We start from the raw sequence: 16,047 nt of genomic DNA, 5'->3' as shown, positions 1-16,047 counted from the left end.
GCATTTTGTCAGCAACTACAGTCTTCCTATTTCTATTGACTCCTAAGAGAAAAGGCCAAAAGAATTGGGGAGAAATGGTTGCAGGAGGTTGCATCTGGGCAGGAGGCATGCTGGTCAGATTTGGTGAAGGGGGATGATCAGGCCAGAGTTGGGGCGGGGGGAGGGGGAATGGGGGGAGGGGGAATGGGGGGAGGGGGAATGGGGAGGAATCGCCTAGGAGGCCTTCTAGAACAGAAACTGGGCCCAGGCACAATCTGTCTTCATGTAAGGGGCGAACAGTTCTCCACGTCTCATCACCAAGGGAGACACTTTCTACACCGGTAGGAGTAGCGTCTTTAATGGGTTCCGCCCCCAATGCCTGCCAAGCCGCCCCCCTTGCGGGCAACCTTGGCCTCCTCCACTGCCTCACGCAAGGCCCTGGCAGGGTCCCCGCGGAGCTGGGCCAATGCCCTGAGTAGGGCTGCTGTGCCTTCTCCCGCACAGAGCTTTGGGCCGCTGAGAAAATAGTGAGGCAGCGTCCCAGCCTCGAGCACACGGCCCAGCTCATCCAGCAGTCCCAGGCAGCAGGCGCCCGCATTTTCCGGCCGCGCCAGGTAGAGTGCCGGCAGCCGCTCACACGCCCAGTACAGCAACGTCCGAAGGAGGTAGGGCGCCGCGGCCCGGGTCCCGGCCACCAGCGGGCGCAGCAACGCTTGGGCCGCCGCGTGCGCCTGCAGCAGTGGCGCGGGTATGCGCGCCTTGAGCGCCAGCTCCTGGCGGGCGAAGCAGAGATGCCAGTCAGAGGCGCCGGGCGGCCGGTTGCCACCTCCGGGGACCAGGTAGAAGGAGGCTGACTCCAAGGCCAGCGGACCCGCCCACGAGTGGCTCCGAGCCCCCTCTGGCCAGCCTGTCACGGACACCACGGGAATCAGGTCGAAAAGCAGAAGGCGGCGCGGGGGTCCCGGCGTTGCCAAGAGGACCGTGGTGAAACCCGCGTGGCGAGCTGCGTGGAGTAGGCGCGGAGCCCCCGGGACTGGGATCAAGGACTCGGCGACAGCAGCCAGTGTAGAGAAGAACCAGGCAGCCACCTGGGCGGGACACAATGTGGGCCACGCCTCCGGAGTCTCTGCGGGCTTTGGGACTGGGCATTCGACGGTTGCCCCGGTGATGTCACTTCTTAGTACTTTCAAAGGTGCCGGAGAACCAAGATCGGTGACGTCATGCTGATAAGACTCTGGCTCTGAAACGTCACTAGGTGATTTTTCCATAAACACTTGCAGCTTTGGCTCAGTAACGTAAGAGTGCAGCTGGTCCACAGGGCTTTGCTGGTCATTGGGACTTCCTTCACTTTTGCTTTGGTTAATCAAATCACATCCACCTAGGACTGGGGGCCCTAGACAATTCTGCCATGCCTCCCGGACCATATTTCCGCACACCAGCTCTGGGAGACGGAGCCTTGCGGAACAGGATTCCAGATCCAGTTGCAGTTCTGGCCCAGTGATGTCCAGAGAAAACACTGGCACTAAGAGTGTGAAACCAGCGTCATAGTGAGGTCCCCGGTTGTAGGGACCTAGCGGTGCATGACCCAGATCTAGGGAGCCCTCGCGAATCCCACCACGAAGCAGCAAGAGCTCTGCCTGGGGAGGAAAGCGGGGGTCCTGGCGGTAAAGTAGACCTAAGGGAAAAGAATGGATGGTGAGGGCGTCGTCCGAAGGGGAGGGGAATGGCAAGGCGGAGGGTTGTGAATTCTCACAGGCGAGAAGGATTACTTACCAAGCAATGAAAAGACGAAGTCCTTAGCCCGGAGGAGGTCGGCTCCCGGCTTGGGCCCGTTACTCCAGCTCTCCTGAACACCGAGCTCCTGAATCAGCTGGGTCAGTTCCTGCAGCTGCGCCCCGGAACAGAAGTCAATGTCCGTGAGCGGCCGGGCTGGGGCTGGGGGCGGCGGGCCCCACCAGGGCGCACTTCCCCAGACCGCTGAAGCCATGCTATTCTATCGTTTGGGGATAGGGAAAACACAGGAGGTAGCCTAGACGGGCCTTTCCTTTGCTGCCAAAAATCGCTTCAGTTTTTTCCCTTCTTCCGATGCCGAGCAAGTGCCCCAGACACAGTCCACAAACGGGTCTGCAGACGATGGATTCTAAGTTTAGTCTTCAAAACAAATACCTCTTGTGTCCTTGCCCCTTTCTCTGCAGGTCCCCGTCCTCGCGAACGGGTTCACCTGACTCAGCAGGTGAAAAGTAGCTACTGGGCCCCTCCTACAGCATGCAGTAACTGGGCTTCACAACCCCCTTCTCTACCTCCCCTTACCTCTTTTTCGAAAGAGGATTATTGGTTTGTAGCTTACCCCCTAGGGGTAGCTGTAAAGCTGGGGAAGAAACAGGACAGAATGATTCAACAGGTAGCTTCTTCCGGATGCCCACGCCCCTAAATTTCGACCACGCCCTTTCTGTAGACTGTAGGGGTGGCTCGGGCTTTGTCCCGCCTCTCGTGAGAGTTCAATCACTGGTTTCACCAGGTTGAAATCTCGCGCTACCCTGGGAGTTGTAGTTTGTTTTGCGCGCTACCAGGGCGTTGGAGCCATGCCCCTGCATCTATTCCCGTTCCGCTGAAGTAGTGCCTTATGGAAGTTGTAGTTTTTTTTAAAAAATTTTAATTTTATTGTGGTACCAGGCATTGAATCCAGGGGCACTTAATCACTAAGCCACAACCCCAGCCCCCGAGGTTTTTTATTTTTTATTTTAAGACAGGGCCTCACTAAGTTGCTTAGGGCCTCTCTAAGCTGTTGAGGCTGGCTTTGAAATTGTGATTCTTCTGCCTCGGCTTCCCGAAACACTGGGATTACTTACACACCCAATCTGGAAGTTGTGGTTTCTATGGAGTCATATTATCGTGTCTGTTGGATCCCACACAAACATTCCTTGGATCTGGAGTAGAAAGGTAATTGGATGGATCTGAATAGCAGAAATGAATAGACACACTTTAGGGCCTGGGGAGAAATAGGGATCCTTGCATACCAGCAGCTCTGGTCACTTCCAGGAAATCATGACTTCCTCATTTTGGTGTTGGAAAGACTGCAGCTTAGAAAGATTGCACATGACTTGTCCAAGGTCAGGGGTGAATCAGGCAGGAATGGGTCTCCCTGGATGGAGAGGCATCTTCTTGAAATCAGTGGTAGAAATGTTAAAGCAGGAATGGATATCTGATTCAGAGAAAGATACATAAAAATGATGCCCACCTCAGATATATGAGAGTCATGGTAGGAAAAACTTTGGAATTTCACAGTTGTGTGCACATATAAAGGTTATTAGGATTGAAAATGAGGTCCAGAGGAAACTCATAGCTAGAATGGATCAGGGCAGTGGAAAATAATCAAAGTCAGGAAATTGCTTTTCAGTAACCTATGCTACTAAGGACCAGACTAAGGGACCAGAACACAATTTAAGCACAAAATGGGAGTAGGAGCCAGGATAATGAGACACAAAGATAGGAAACGAATAATATTTCAGATCAGACCGATTTATTGCCAGGCAAGTTATTTATTTTTGGTACTAGGGATTGAATCCAGGGGTGCTTTACCTCTTAGTCACCATACCCCCTCCCCGCTCCCTCCTCCTTTTTTGGGGGGGCGGGGACAAAGTCTTGCTAAGTTGCTTAGGGCCTTGCTAATTGCTGGTCTCAAATTTGCAGTCCTCCTGCCTCAGCCTCCCAAGTCACTAGGATTACAGGTGTGTGCCACCACACCCAGCCAGGCCAGGACTTTTTACATTTCTTCTGCCCACAGTCTGTCTCCAGGGTGGAAGAGGCCTAAGTCCAATAGCATAAGCAGGGGTACATTGATAATGTGGAGGCATGTAAAGGAGGAAACTCCTGAAACCAGAGGTCAATTTAGGAAACCTAGACCTCAGGAGTTCCTAGTCACTGAGAAGGAGAATTCAACTGGAGAATCAAGAACACTAAAACACAGCCCAAACCTGGGGACATAAATTTCCATACATGCAACTGTGACCCAAGAAGCCAGCAGGGGTTTTACATAGTCTGGGGTAAACAGGCATTGGCATCCTTACATCTTACCTGCTCAAGAACAAAGTTCTCTGGGCACTATGAGCTTTGAAAATGTTGGGGATGGACCAGGTGCATGCCTGTAATCCCAGTGACAGGAAGCTGAGGCAGGAAGATTGTGATTTCAAAGCCAGCTTCATCAACTTAGCGAGGCCTTAAGCAACTCAGTGAGAACTTATCTCTAATAAAATATAAAGAAGGGCTGGGGATGTGACTCAGTGGTTAAGCACCCTTGGGTGCAATCCCTGGTACCAAATGATGATGATGATATGATGATGCTGGGGATGGATGACAAAGGGAAGGGAAATCCTTTAACTCTAAAGCATTGCTCTCTACAGGATTTTCTAATGGAAATGTCCTTGATTTATATTTTCCAATACAGTAGCCACTAGCTATAGTTGGCTATTGAGCACTTAAAGTGTAGATTATGAGACAGAGGAATCTTAACTTTTTGCTGAATGTTAATTCAGTAGTAAGTGCTTGTCTAGCACGTATAAAGCTCTGAGTTCAATCCCTAGCCCTGCAAAAAAAATTAATAAAAGATGTACTTCTGTGAACACAATAGATAATACAGAAGTTATAATGAGGGACTGAGATTGTGGCTCAGTGGTAGAGTGCTCACCTAGCATGTGTGAGGCCCTGGGTTCGATCCTCAGCACCACATAAAAATAAAAATGATATTGTGTCCAATTACAAATAAAAAATTTTTTAAAAAGTTATGCAGAATATATAGTTATGATCTAATCTTCACTTCCACCCTAGATAATTCTAAAGTGTATACCCCCTTTGAGAATTTTTTCCTATGTATTTTTGAACAAAAATGAGATAGAAAAAATTTGTTTTTGACATTTTAATAGCCGTATTTGGCTAGTGGTTACTGTAATGCAAATGTAGCTTTAGGGTCTGGAGAATAACATGGCTACATAGATATGGAGGAGCAAGGACATCTCAGTTCCAGTACCCATTTGTCTCTGGGTGGTCAAACTTAGGGCTGGAGCTAGGGCTAGGGTAGATGCTGTCAAACAACCACAGAACACTTTGATTCTTTATTCCTGATGCGCTTTTGTTCCCTGTATGTCTGAGGTCCTCATCACATTCTGATATCTCCACTCTCTGATGGTCTCCCCTAAGTTGTTGGGTGCCTCTTGGCAGGGACGCCTGGGAGACAGAGCTTCACACTTGTCCCTGCCCACTGATAACTGTCTTTGGCGGGCATCAAACACCACATGCCCTGCCCGGAAGCCTGGTCCAGGGTAGTGAGGTCTGTTGTTGATTTTGGGAGGCATTGACATCTGGCGATAGCTCTGAAAAGCTGAAGAAACTGTACCCACAGGGCGGTATACCCAGCCTTGGCTGTCTGTTCGCCAGGAGGATGGCTTTAGCTCAACTAGTACAGGTACTTCTGAGAAGGTATGCAGGTTAGTGGGGATCTTGGAAGGGCAGTTTTGATTGATTGGGGTGGAAGTACATGATATATGCTGTTCTGCATTCTCCTTCTGAGGAGCCATCTCATGTATTGATTTCTTCAGGGATGGTGTTAGCTTTGGGGACTGAAGTGGGCCTAGGACTTGGGCAGAGTCAGTACATAGAGTAGGGCTTGGGTTCTTTGGGAGGCCAGGATTTGGGATATTGCCTGAATCCTTGAGGAGACCAGATTCCTGGGTAAGTCCTGGATTCTTGAGGAGGCCAATGTCTTGTGCAAGTGTTGGGTTCTTATGTAGGCCAGGATCTCGATTAATTCTTTGGAACTTGTGGAGGTTAGGATTTTGGCTTTGTTCTGGGTTCCTATAAACTCCAGCATCTTGGATAAGGATAAATCTTTTTTCAGCTTCAGTGGATTGGGTAAGGCCTGGACTCTTTCGGCAGTTGGAATCTTGGGGAAGGCCTGGAACCCTGCGGAGTCCAAAGTCTTGGATAAGGCCTAGATTCTTGTAGTCTCCTGAATCTTGGGTCGGGCCCTTATTGAGGCCAGAGGTTTGGACAGAGCCTGGGCACTTCTTGGGACCAAATGCCTGGGTAAGTCCTGAGCTCTTGTTAAGTTCAGGGTCTTGGACAAAGTAGGGACTCTTCTGTGGTCTAGAACCTTGGCCTAGGCTCCTGTAGACCCCTGAATCTTGGACATTGCCTGAACTCTTATAACCTCTAGAATCTTGAGAAGGGCCTGGCCTCTTTTGGAGGTCAGTTGTTTGGGAGACACCTTGATTTTTGCAGACAACAGTGTCTTGGTTGGGTTCAACATTCCTAGAGACACCAGAGCCTTGCATAAAGCCCAAATTCTGAAGGTTAGAATTTTGGGTACATGGTATGTTCTTGTGGAAGCTGGAGGATTGAGTGTAACATGGGCTCCTAAAGACACCCCTATCTTGAGTAATACCTGGGCTCCTTTGGAGTCCAGAATCTTGGGCAATGCCTGGATTCTTTTGCAGGCCAGAGTCTTGAGAAGGGTTTGAATTCTTGCAGAGACAAGGGTTTTGAGTATGGTTTGGGAACTTGTGGAGGCCTGGATTTGGGACAAGGCCTGGGTTTCTGGGAACTCTGGAGTCTTTTGAAAGGTATGGAGTCCTCTGGAGGCCAGGATCTTGGGTTCGGCTTGGATTCTCATGAATTTCAGGAGACTGGGTTTGGATCAAGTATTGAGAAGTGGTAGAGAACTGGGGAGGAATGGGGAAGTGGGAAGCAGAGAGAGACTGAGGAGACTTAGAGGTTGGGAGAAGGGTGGGTGCTTGTATTAAGGTGGAGGGCTTCTGATGGTTGATGGGTCGAGAAAGGACAAAGGTTTTGGGAGGAACAAGTGGCAGAGAAAGAGTGCATGGTGGAGGAATGGTAGTCAGAGAGCTCTGAGCACTAGTTGGAGAATGAAGGCAATGTTTAGAAGGTGCAACATCCTGGGTATAGACCAAGATCTTGGGGTAAATTGGTGCCTGGAAATCTGTGTTTTTCTTCTCAGAACTGCAAGGATGGAAGCTGCAGTAAGGGAAGGTCTTGGACTGGCTGAGTTTCTTGTCTTTGCCATCATCTGATATCTTCCATTCCATGTTCCCCAACTCCAGATAGCCCAGTATAGATCCTGCAGAAGGCTGGGCACTGTCTTCACCATGTTGCTTTGATACATGCTCAGATGTTTCAGAACTTGCTAAGCCCTGCCTCTCTTGGGGCCTGGAGAGGGTACCAAAGTTCTTCTTGGAATATCCAGAGTTCTGAGGGTTGCACTTATGGAAAACATTCTGCTTTACCCTGCGGGCATCATAGACCACATGGCCAGTGGAGAGGCTAGGGCCGAAGGCAGGCAGAGTAGAAGGACTAGGAGTTAGGTTGGGGGTAGGGGTGATGATAGGGATAGGAGCACGGGTCGGAGGGGCCGTGACTGATGCTGGAGCAGGGGTTAGAACAGGCATCCCAGTATGGGCAGAGGATTGAATTTGATGAGAATGGACTGGAGTATGTGCTGGGGTTTGGACTGATGTGCGCTCAGGTACTTGGGCCTGGGAGTGGGTCCAAACCTCCGCTGGGGTGTGGACTGGGTTGTGACCCTGGGAATAGGCTGAGGCATATGCAGGCACCTGGGCTGGGATGTGGAGTGGGATGTGGGCTGAGGTGTGTTCAGGGATAAGAGCCTTACAGTGAGTATACTGAGAGGTGTGGGCTGGGGCCTGGACTTGGGGGGGAGCTGGGACCTGGGCTGGGGGAGGGGCTGGGACCTGGGTTGGGGATGGGGCTGGGACCTGGGCTGGGGAAGGGGTAGGGACCTGGGCTGGGGAAGAGGCTGGGACCTGGGCTGGGGAAGGGGGTGGGACCTGGGTTGGGGGAGGGGCTGGGACCTGGGCTGAGGGTGGTGCTGAGGTGTGGACCTGGATTGCGGTGTGAGCTAAGATGTGGACTTGGTTTTGGGCCAGGGCCCTGGATGCGGTATGGACTGGAGTAGGAGGTGGTGTACGGGGTGGGGTTTGAGCTAAGACATGGGATGGGGTAGGGATCTGGGTAGGGGTTGGAATAGGAGCTGGAGCATGGGAGAGGGTAGGAGCTGCAGCATGAGATGGGGTAGCCGCTGCAGCATGGGCTTGGCTGGGGGCTGGAGTAGAAGCTGGGATCAAGGCTGGAGCATGAGCTGGTGGAGTATGGGTTGAAGTATGCTCAAGATCCTGGGCCTGGGCATGGGTATACTCTGGGTTGTGGGTCAGGGACGGGATGGGGATGTGCTCGGGGGTATGGGCTAAGGAGTGGGTCCCGGCCTGGGCTGGGGTATGGTCTGGGTCATAGTCTAGGGCCTTAGTCTTGCCCTCTTGGGGTAAACAGATTGATACCATGTCTAACTTGCTCATCTTCAGGAAGTGGGAGGAAATCTCTGGCCTGGGAAACATGGAGGCCTGGGTCTTCAAGGCTGTGCCTTGAGAGGCCTCCCCAGCTCCCATCATCCCCTCCTTCCACAATCCCCATTGAGCCTCCGTGGGAAGCCCAGCATGTCCACATTGAGGTGGCATCCAGCAGCACCCAGAAACCTTTTCATCATTTGTATCTGGTATCCAGGAGTCACGGTGGTTAGCATGACCAAGCAGGAAGCTGGGGCGACGATGAAAGTGGGAAGAGATTCTTGAGTACAGATTCTTGGGATCTGTGGTGCAGCGCATATACATGGGCCTGCTGCCTAGACCACCATGTTGCTTGTCTACAGATAGGAGAGATGGAACAAGGCCTGGGTGTCAGAAGGGCTGAGAAAAAGGACAGGAAGATAAGAAAAAATGTGACAAACCTACATCGCTGGAGCTCATGCTGGGACTCACTTACCTTTGGGAAAAAAATGATGGAAAAGAATCCGCAAGGAGCCCTTCAGATGTTTCCAGAGCTGAGGAAAGCAGGAGAGGAGAGATTCCAGCAGTAGGGTAAGCTCTGAAGTCCTTGTCTGACTACATCCTAGCAGCCCCCACCCCCCACTACTTCAGTCCCTTCAAGATCCCAGTGTCCCAACCCTGCTGCCCGGACCCTGCCCTGACCAGAATCACCACATTGATCCCCACGTTGAGCAAGATGAAGCTGCCCAGAATCAGAAGAATTGAATCTCCTAAGTCCTGACACTTCCTGGGGTTGGTGCCAGAGCACATCTGGGCTCCATAGTAGACTCGCTCACCCATGGCCTGGGGTCCCAGGACTACCTGGGCCCCCTGGCCCCCACATACTAAGAGACAGACTCCTTTGAGGGGGAGGGGAGAAGGCTTGAGTCATAAAGGGGTAGATGGTTGGAACACAATGAGAGAGGCAGAGGAAAAGGAGGGCTCAGGGTGGAGTTTCCTGGTAACCAGGTCCCAGTAACCTAAGCCTGGAGGCTAGTGTACCTCCACTCTTTCTCAATTATTGCCTCATTGAACTTTGTTTATTCAGCTCCCTCAAACACTCCTCCTTCCATCTTTCCATTATTCCTGCAGTTTCAGTAGAAAATCCAGAATCCTTTACCCCTTGACCACTCCTGAGACTGGGAAAACCTTGGCCTCAGAGCCCTAACTGGAATCAAGAGCCTTGGCCTTTATCTTGCCCTACATTGGGCCACTGACCTTGATCTGCCTAGACATGGAATCCCAGGTCTGGAGTCTCTCTCTCTCTCTCTCTCTCTCTCTCTCTCTCTCTCTCTCTCTCTCTCTTACCTGTACAGAAGATTAAACCCAGGGCCTTACATATGCTAGGCGAGTGCTTCATCACTGAGCCATATCCCCAGCCCTTTTTGCATTTAATTTAGAACCAGAATCTCACTAAGTTGCCTAGGCTGACCCCAAATTTGTGATCCTCCTATCTCAGTCTTTTGGGTAGCTTGGATTACTAGTATGCACCACCATGTCTGTCTGACGTGAGTTTCTTGAGCAGGGCTGAGCCTCTGAACCCCTTTTGGGAATGGAGAACAGAGAAACGGGGTAGGTGCTCAGGGACTCATGGTTTGATGTCTGCAGCTGGGAGACCTTAATGTATGGTATAAGACCAGGACAATATATATATATTTTTTGTAGTCATAGATGGACAGCATGCCTTTATTTTATTTGCTTATTTTTATTGTATGTGGTGCTAAGGATCAAACGCAGTGCCTCACGCATGCTAGGCAAACGTTCCCAGCCTCAACCCCAAGGACAATCTTGTTGGCAAGAACACGGCCTCATACCAAGAAGGGAACACTGACTTCTCATTTCAGGAATCCAAGGGCAGGGTCTCCGTCTGGCAGAAAGAGAGCTACTTCCAAACCACAGACCACCACAATGTTTCCTGGACTTGGTTTCTCTTTATTCCTCTCTCCATGACCTGCCCAGCCACCCACATTCTCCTGCGGGTCAGTTAAGTTTCCCAGGCCGGCTCCTGTGTAGAGAGGGCCTTGAGGTTGAGGTGGAAGGTGGTGGCAGTGAATTGGCCCGTACTCTGTTCTCCTGCACTTGCCGCTTTAGCTCCAGGCTGTCGTACACCTGGTAGTTGGCATTGCCACCTGGATTCCTACTGAGTGGGACAAAGGTAGCTGGGACTGGGGCAGGATCAACAGCCTGGACTTCAGGCAGGGGCTGGGAGCAATGAGGGAGCAGGGCTGAGCTAGCAGCTGGGACCCGTTGATATGAAGCCTCACCCAACATAGTGAGGGAGGTGGAAGTGGTCGGAGGATGCCGAGGAGGCATGGCCTCAGCCCAGTCAGCAGCCCTGCGTCGCACCTCATGAGAATCCCGGGGGTTATAACCCAAATGTCCTATGGATGGGTATGGGCTGCGGTTGGGCTGGCTGTGAGCATGACCAGGGAGATTCCTTCTGTGGGATGGGGGCGAGTAGTGTTCCCGATAGCCCTGGGCCTCCTGCCGGGGGTTCCGGGACACCAAGGTAGTTGGGGGTTCACAGCCCTCTACACCACGCCGCCGCTGATCCCAAGCATCATACAGTGTCTGGCCTCCTGAAGAGTAAGGGTTATGCCCCCCAGGGACCCAGGAAGGGTTAGGGGGCAGCCGGCGGGGAGGTAATGGAGATGAGGTCCATTGCTCAGGCTCCATGTTGCCCCAAATTTGGGATTGTGAACAATGGGGTCCAGAGGACTGTAGCCTCAGCTCTGACTTGGCCTCTACACGCTTGGGTAAGAGGCGCAGTTCTGGTGACAGATAGATAGAGGGTGGTGGCAAGCTGGCCAGGATCCCACCTTTTCGGCCCCATAACCCCATGTTGGAGGGCAGTCCCATCCGCTGAACCCAGCCTGGGTTCTGGGGATGTGGGAAGGACAGATCCTCCTCATCCAGGTAGGAGTCCCTGTCCTCCATATCATAAAAGGGTATTGACTGCAGCTGTGACATCTTGCGGTTGTGAGTTTGGTTATGAAAGACTGGGCGACCATGGGAGAATTTTCTGTGGTTCCAAGGCCTCTGCTGTTGGCTGGGGCGGTAACGTTGGCGGCACTGGCGGCGTTGTTGGTACTGGCGGCGGCGTGGTTGGTACTGGCAGTGTGGTTGGTGGCGGCCCCGGTGGTTGTGGAAATACCGAGAGGAGGAAGAGGAGTAGCCTGTGGGTTGGGTCATCTTCACCTGTACAGGGTCCAGGACGCAGTGGATGTGGATGTCTTGGGCCTTGGCTGGGAAATGTTTGAGGGAACATTCAGAAGGCTGGACTTCATCTGGGGGAGGCAAGAGTGGGTGCAATTGCCATAAGAGTTCAGGTTAGGAATAGTGGGGTTTGAATTTCTGGGGCCATGGTAGTGACCTCGGGGGGAGGGGTCCTACTCTCTAGCTGCTATACTTACTTTTCTGCTTAATCCAATAGAAAATCTTGTCTAAGGCATTCTGGAACTCATGCCACATCTAGGGGTGGTGGGAGGGATGGGAGTGAAGGCCAGGCTCCCTATCTCCAACACCACCACCCCCAGCCCTAGTCAAGACCCATCCTGCAGGTGGAGGTGCAAGATGCAGCTGGCTCCCCCTCAGCCCTCTTCACCCCTGGGGATGATCCACAACTGTCACTGACCACAGTTGCCACGTTGATGCCAATGTTGACAAGAATGATAAGTCCCACCAGCAGGAATAGGATGTCTTCAGCATCCTGGGGGCTTTCTTGGTGTTGATTACAGCACCCCAGGGTGTCACTCCAGAGCTGGTTTTCCATGGTGGGGGGGTCCTAGGGCCACTTGGGCCACCCCCCCCCACCTGGCCCCGATCCACACTGCATTCTTGCCAGTACCTGGAGATATCTACTAGCTGAGAAGGGAGCCAGGTCACAATGAGGCAAGTTAGGAAGAGTCACAATGTAGAGGTGGTAGTCTTATTCACTCTGCTGGCTCTTCATTATCCTAGGCTCCTACTTGATATTTGGTCCCCAGATGCCCCTGAGTTAGTCTATCTTTCTGTCTCCATGAGGCCTGCTTAACCACACACCTCATTCCTGATCTGAAGATAGGTAGCTACAGTCATAAGATAGTCTACATAGGGGTTGAATTATGTGTAATTCCCTCAGTGTCTGGTCATTTGAGATATAATGGCAACATGTGTAGCCTGTTGGTGTGCCCCACCCCATGCTACTTTGGGGCCAGCAGCTGGGGTGACTGACTGGATGAGTGACAAGTGTCCCCTCTGGGTTCACCCTGCTATAACAGTTTCTCCTTATGCTGACCATTTCCCTGTCATAATCCCTGTAGCACACATCCCAACCCTTCCTGGCCAGGGTTTGCAGCCCTAGACATTAGTGGTCCCTGAGTCCTTTGGCTTCTTCACTTCAGAGTCAGATGGATTTCCATCTTGCTGAGGTTGCTGCCCTCTACCAGAGACTCCAACTATAGTTTCTCTCCTTCCAAACCAACTATCCTCTTATTGACCCATCCCCACTCTAAGTTGAAAAACTGGTTAACTCCCACCTTAAAGGAATGACCAAAACACAACATAGATGTTGTTGATGTGATGAATGGAGTCCTCCATGGAAACTAGGCTCAACATTGCAGTCTGTAAAAATGGTACCCTGAGGATGGCAAGTCCGTTGGTCCCACTGTCAGCTATGCAGCAGAAATGGAGGAAAGGCTGATGAGCATTTCCAAAAAGGCCTCCAAACACATGCTAGATGCTTAATATGTACCCACTGAATGGAAGCAGCCTGAAATGATCAATAATATTGGTTGAATGTAAATGTACAGAGAATTAGGGTGATCCACAGATCTACTCACATCCACTAATCCTTCTAGCAACACTTTAGTATAGTGTTCCCAAGCTATGTGTGTGCATGTGCCTGTGACTCTTAACATTCTAGGATTAGAGCCATGCCTTGGTTTCCTTACTGCCTAGTGAGTGGAATATTCTGATGAGGTCACATGGTAAATTGAGGCAGGTGGGAGATTTAGGTAAGCTGACACAGTGGCAGTGGGAATCTATCTACTTGCAAGAGAAGGGGAATGGAGTGTCTGAGGCCATGAAATTGAACCTTGGTGCCTATGTGACCATGATTAAGTCACTCAGTCTCTCAGAGCCTCATGCAACGTGGAAAGGATTGTGATGTTATGGTGAAGTACCTCTTGAGAACATCTATAATATTTAATCTTCTGTTCCAAGACTAATGGAGGGTACAGGAGCATCAGGTTCTTCCTGGAGAAATACGAGGGACTAGAGACCCTCTCTCTTAGTCATCCTCGCACAAGAAAATCAGGGTATAAGAAGGAACTATGTCTCCCCTGGGGCTGAGGCCTAAACCTGGCCTGGCAAGAACTGGACTTCTGAGGAGCTAGGGCCATGGAGATAGGGAGTCTCTCTAGTGAAGGGCTATCTGGGGGTCTGGGGCCAGATTTGAGAGCTTCTCTGGACACTTAAGAAAATAGGATTGGCCAGACACAGTGGTGCATGCCATAAACCAAGCAGATTGGGAGGCTGAGGCAGGATTATATTATCACAAGTTTCAAGCCAACTTCAGCAACTTAGTGAGGCCCTTAAGCAACTTAATGAGAACCTGTCTCAAAATAAAGATGTTATTGTTGACAGACAATATATGACAGAGCCTGTCTCACTGTTCTTATGGCTCAGAGCCTCTGGGCTGGGAGGTGGGGGGTTCACAGGGTAAACATAGGCCTCTAGACATAGCTCTGACCGCATCTCTATTTTGAGGGGCCTTCTCTCTACAGTGGGCTGAAAGTGGATAGTCTGGGAAAGTGGTTCCAGAATGTCCTGTGTCCAGGGATCCCAGAGTCTCTGGGTGGTTTGGAAGACTTGCCAGTTCTTGGAACCATTCCAGTGGCGAGAGCAGATTGCTGGGTACTAAAAGGGGCTGGGGATGTGGTTCACTGGTTAAGCAGCACCCCTGGGTTCAATTCCCTGTACTAAAATAACAATAAGAAAAATAATAAAAAAGGGTAGAGGTAATTAGAAGCCTTGAAACCAAGGAGGGCCACGGAAAAGGCCAAGGACAGGGCTTGTGAGGACAAAACGTTGATGAGGTTCTCCTGGGCTCTCTAAGGTCCTCTTACTAGGGAGATCATTCTCTTAACAACCAGGGCTTCTGGGTACCTTATAGGCTCTGCCCTCCACCACCACCCCCCACACCACTACAAGCCACCTCCTCTCTCCTTTTTATTTTTTTCCCCATCACTTTCCCGGCAGGGGACGATACACCCAGTCCTTTCCTGTCCCCTCTGCAGTGCTGGATCCAGAGGCCAAGGGATAGCAGTGGGACAAGGCCTCCACCTCTCGGGTCAGTTCTCGAAGCCGCCGCCTCACATCCCGGGCATCATACGCTACTCGGATTGAGGAGCGGCGCTGAGGGATATCAGGGACATTCGCTGGGCCCAGGAAGGGCGGCGAGGCAGGCTGGCACTGTTCTACCTCAGCCTCTGCCCCTGGCCCACTGTTCTTATGGCTCAGAGCCTCTGGGCTGGGAGGTGGGGGGTTCACAGGGTATACATAGGCCTCTAGACCCAGCTCTGACCGCATCTCTGTTTTGAGGGGCCTTCTCTCTACAGTGGGCTGGAAGCGGATAGTCTGGGGAAGTGGTTCCAGAATGTCCTGTGTCCAGGGATCCCAGAGTTTCTGGGTGGTTTGGAAGACTTGCCAGTCCTTGGAACCATCCCAGTGGCGAGAGCAGATTGCTGGGTACTGAGGTGGGGGCTTCTCATCATCAGTGTCAGGAGCCCAAGCTACTGGGTTATGGACTCGGCACAATGGAGAGGCTCGCCGGCGATGTCGTCGTGTGGGTGGGGGGGTCACAGTCATTTTCACAGGGTCCATGGTGCATCGAAGATGGACTGCAGGGGAGCTCTCCTTCTTCGAGGGATGGGTCTGCTTCCCAGGTGAGGAGGAGTTAACAGCTTCTGTGAATCAGGGAGAGGGAGGCTGGTGGGGAGGCTTGCTCCTATAGTGAAGGGAGGCAAGGCCTGGGGAGAAAAGCTGCACCATTGAGGTGTCTCAGAGGGAAGAGCAGCAAGAGGCCAATTTAGGGCTGACAGACATATTTCTGTACCTTCTATGCCCCAACACCCAACCTTATTTACCTTTTTCACAAATGATAAGGAATACCCGGTGTAAGATGATTCGGAGTCTGCTCCAGAGCTAGGTGTAGGAGGACATGGTGACCCCAGGCAGTTCCTTACCAGGTTTGCCCCCCAGGTTTGTTCCCTCCCACATGGCCCCCTCCTGACCAGGGTCACCATATTGATGATAATGTTAATGCAGATGATGAAACCCAGCAGCAACAGGATGGAGTTGCCCACGTCCTGGCAGCTGTTGGGGTTATCTGAATCCCAGCCAGGCTGTGGCCACTCAGCCATGGCCATGGCGGTCCCTAGGGCCACCAGGGCCCTTAGGCCCCCAGCCCCTGTGCCCACAGTGTCAACTGGCCCACCTGCCTTACCCAAAGTGTCCTGAGGGTGAGCGGGTCACAATGATGCTGGGACTCTCTCTCACAATGTGCTAAGGCACTAGTCTCAGAGTCTCTGGCCCAGGGTTGAGCCTCAGCTCGAGTCCAGACATTGGTAGAGGCCAAATCTTTCATTTTTATGCCTCTCCTGCAGCCAGTCACCTGGATCAGCTCACTGGCTCTCTCCCC

The 16,047-nt window shown here is 51.8% G+C and overlaps 5 protein-coding genes across 6 annotated transcripts; all 5 read right to left on the bottom strand.

Moving 5' to 3' along the window:
- Window positions 1–335: 335 nt before the first annotated feature.
- Window positions 336–1,966, bottom strand: Tmem102 (transmembrane protein 102). Its single transcript, XM_076871865.1, has 2 exons — window positions 1,753–1,966; window positions 336–1,654 (listed from the first exon to the last, which is right to left on the bottom strand). Exons 1-2 carry the CDS (start codon window positions 1,964–1,966, stop codon window positions 336–338), a joined length of 1,533 nt encoding a protein of 510 aa, XP_076727980.1.
- A 3,121-nt stretch (window positions 1,967–5,087) lies between these two features.
- On the bottom strand, window positions 5,088–6,305 carry LOC143410534 (uncharacterized). The gene has a single exon (XM_076871400.1). It carries the CDS (start codon window positions 6,303–6,305, stop codon window positions 5,088–5,090), a length of 1,218 nt encoding a protein of 405 aa, XP_076727515.1.
- A 679-nt stretch (window positions 6,306–6,984) lies between these two features.
- Spem3 (SPEM family member 3) lies at window positions 6,985–9,167 on the bottom strand. The gene is made up of 5 exons (XM_076871399.1): window positions 9,030–9,167; window positions 8,824–8,881; window positions 7,976–8,650; window positions 7,275–7,411; window positions 6,985–6,990 (listed from the first exon to the last, which is right to left on the bottom strand). Exons 1-5 carry the CDS (start codon window positions 9,165–9,167, stop codon window positions 6,985–6,987), a joined length of 1,014 nt encoding a protein of 337 aa, XP_076727514.1.
- Window positions 9,168–10,346: 1,179 nt separating this feature from the next.
- Window positions 10,347–12,138, bottom strand: Spem2 (SPEM family member 2). Of its 2 annotated transcripts, none has more exons than XM_076869163.1 (3): window positions 12,001–12,138; window positions 11,771–11,837; window positions 10,347–11,647 (listed from the first exon to the last, which is right to left on the bottom strand). In XM_076869163.1, exons 1-3 carry the CDS (start codon window positions 12,136–12,138, stop codon window positions 10,347–10,349), a joined length of 1,506 nt encoding a protein of 501 aa, XP_076725278.1. The 2 variants fall into 2 exon arrangements, with proteins under 2 accessions (XP_076725278.1, XP_076725279.1); XM_076869164.1 differs by having other exon boundaries at window positions 10,347–11,653; window positions 11,780–11,837.
- A 2,453-nt stretch (window positions 12,139–14,591) lies between these two features.
- Window positions 14,592–15,775, bottom strand: Spem1 (spermatid maturation 1). The gene is made up of 3 exons (XM_076869169.1): window positions 15,641–15,775; window positions 15,494–15,551; window positions 14,592–15,313 (listed from the first exon to the last, which is right to left on the bottom strand). Exons 1-3 carry the CDS (start codon window positions 15,773–15,775, stop codon window positions 14,592–14,594), a joined length of 915 nt encoding a protein of 304 aa, XP_076725284.1.
- Window positions 15,776–16,047: the final 272 nt, after the last annotated feature.

The sequence above is a fragment of the Callospermophilus lateralis genome, chromosome 11, assembly GCF_048772815.1.
Source record: "Callospermophilus lateralis isolate mCalLat2 chromosome 11, mCalLat2.hap1, whole genome shotgun sequence".
Lineage (NCBI taxonomy): Eukaryota > Metazoa > Chordata > Mammalia > Rodentia > Sciuridae > Callospermophilus > Callospermophilus lateralis.
Note: the sequence above shows the minus strand (reverse complement) of the source record. Positions and strands in the feature narration are given on the sequence as shown.

Excerpts from the sequence above, each read along its gene's own strand:
- Tmem102 (XM_076871865.1), bottom strand. The coding sequence starts at position 1,966 with ATGGCTTCAGCGGTCTGGGGAAGTGCGCCCTGGTGGGGCCCGCCGCCC. Across the intron at positions 1,655-1,752 it reads CTTCGTCTTTTCATTGCTTG|GTCTACTTTACCGCCAGGAC; the intron begins GTAAGTAATCCT and ends CTTTTCCCTTAG.
- LOC143410534 (XM_076871400.1), bottom strand. The coding sequence starts at position 6,305 with ATGCAAGGCTCTGGTGTCTCTAGGAATGTTGAACCCAACCAAGACACT.
- Spem2 (XM_076869163.1), bottom strand. The coding sequence starts at position 12,138 with ATGGAAAACCAGCTCTGGAGTGACACCCTGGGGTGCTGTAATCAACAC. Across the intron at positions 11,838-12,000 it reads GCATCAACGTGGCAACTGTG|ATGTGGCATGAGTTCCAGAA; the intron begins GTCAGTGACAGT and ends CACCACCCCTAG. Across the intron at positions 11,648-11,770 it reads TAAGCAGAAAAGTAAGTATA|TCCAGCCTTCTGAATGTTCC; the intron begins GCAGCTAGAGAG and ends CCCCAGATGAAG.
- Spem1 (XM_076869169.1), bottom strand. The coding sequence starts at position 15,775 with ATGGCCATGGCTGAGTGGCCACAGCCTGGCTGGGATTCAGATAACCCC. Across the intron at positions 15,552-15,640 it reads TCATCAATATGGTGACCCTG|CTCTGGAGCAGACTCCGAAT; the intron begins GTCAGGAGGGGG and ends TCCTACACCTAG. Across the intron at positions 15,314-15,493 it reads CCTTATCATTTGTGAAAAAG|AAGCTGTTAACTCCTCCTCA; the intron begins GTAAATAAGGTT and ends CCTGATTCACAG.
- Spem3 (XM_076871399.1), bottom strand. The coding sequence starts at position 9,167 with ATGGGTGAGCGAGTCTACTATGGAGCCCAGATGTGCTCTGGCACCAAC. Across the intron at positions 8,882-9,029 it reads GGATCAATGTGGTGATTCTG|CTCTGGAAACATCTGAAGGG; the intron begins GTCAGGGCAGGG and ends TGCTTTCCTCAG. Across the intron at positions 8,651-8,823 it reads CCATCATTTTTTTCCCAAAG|ATCCCAAGAATCTGTACTCA; the intron begins GTAAGTGAGTCC and ends GCTGCACCACAG.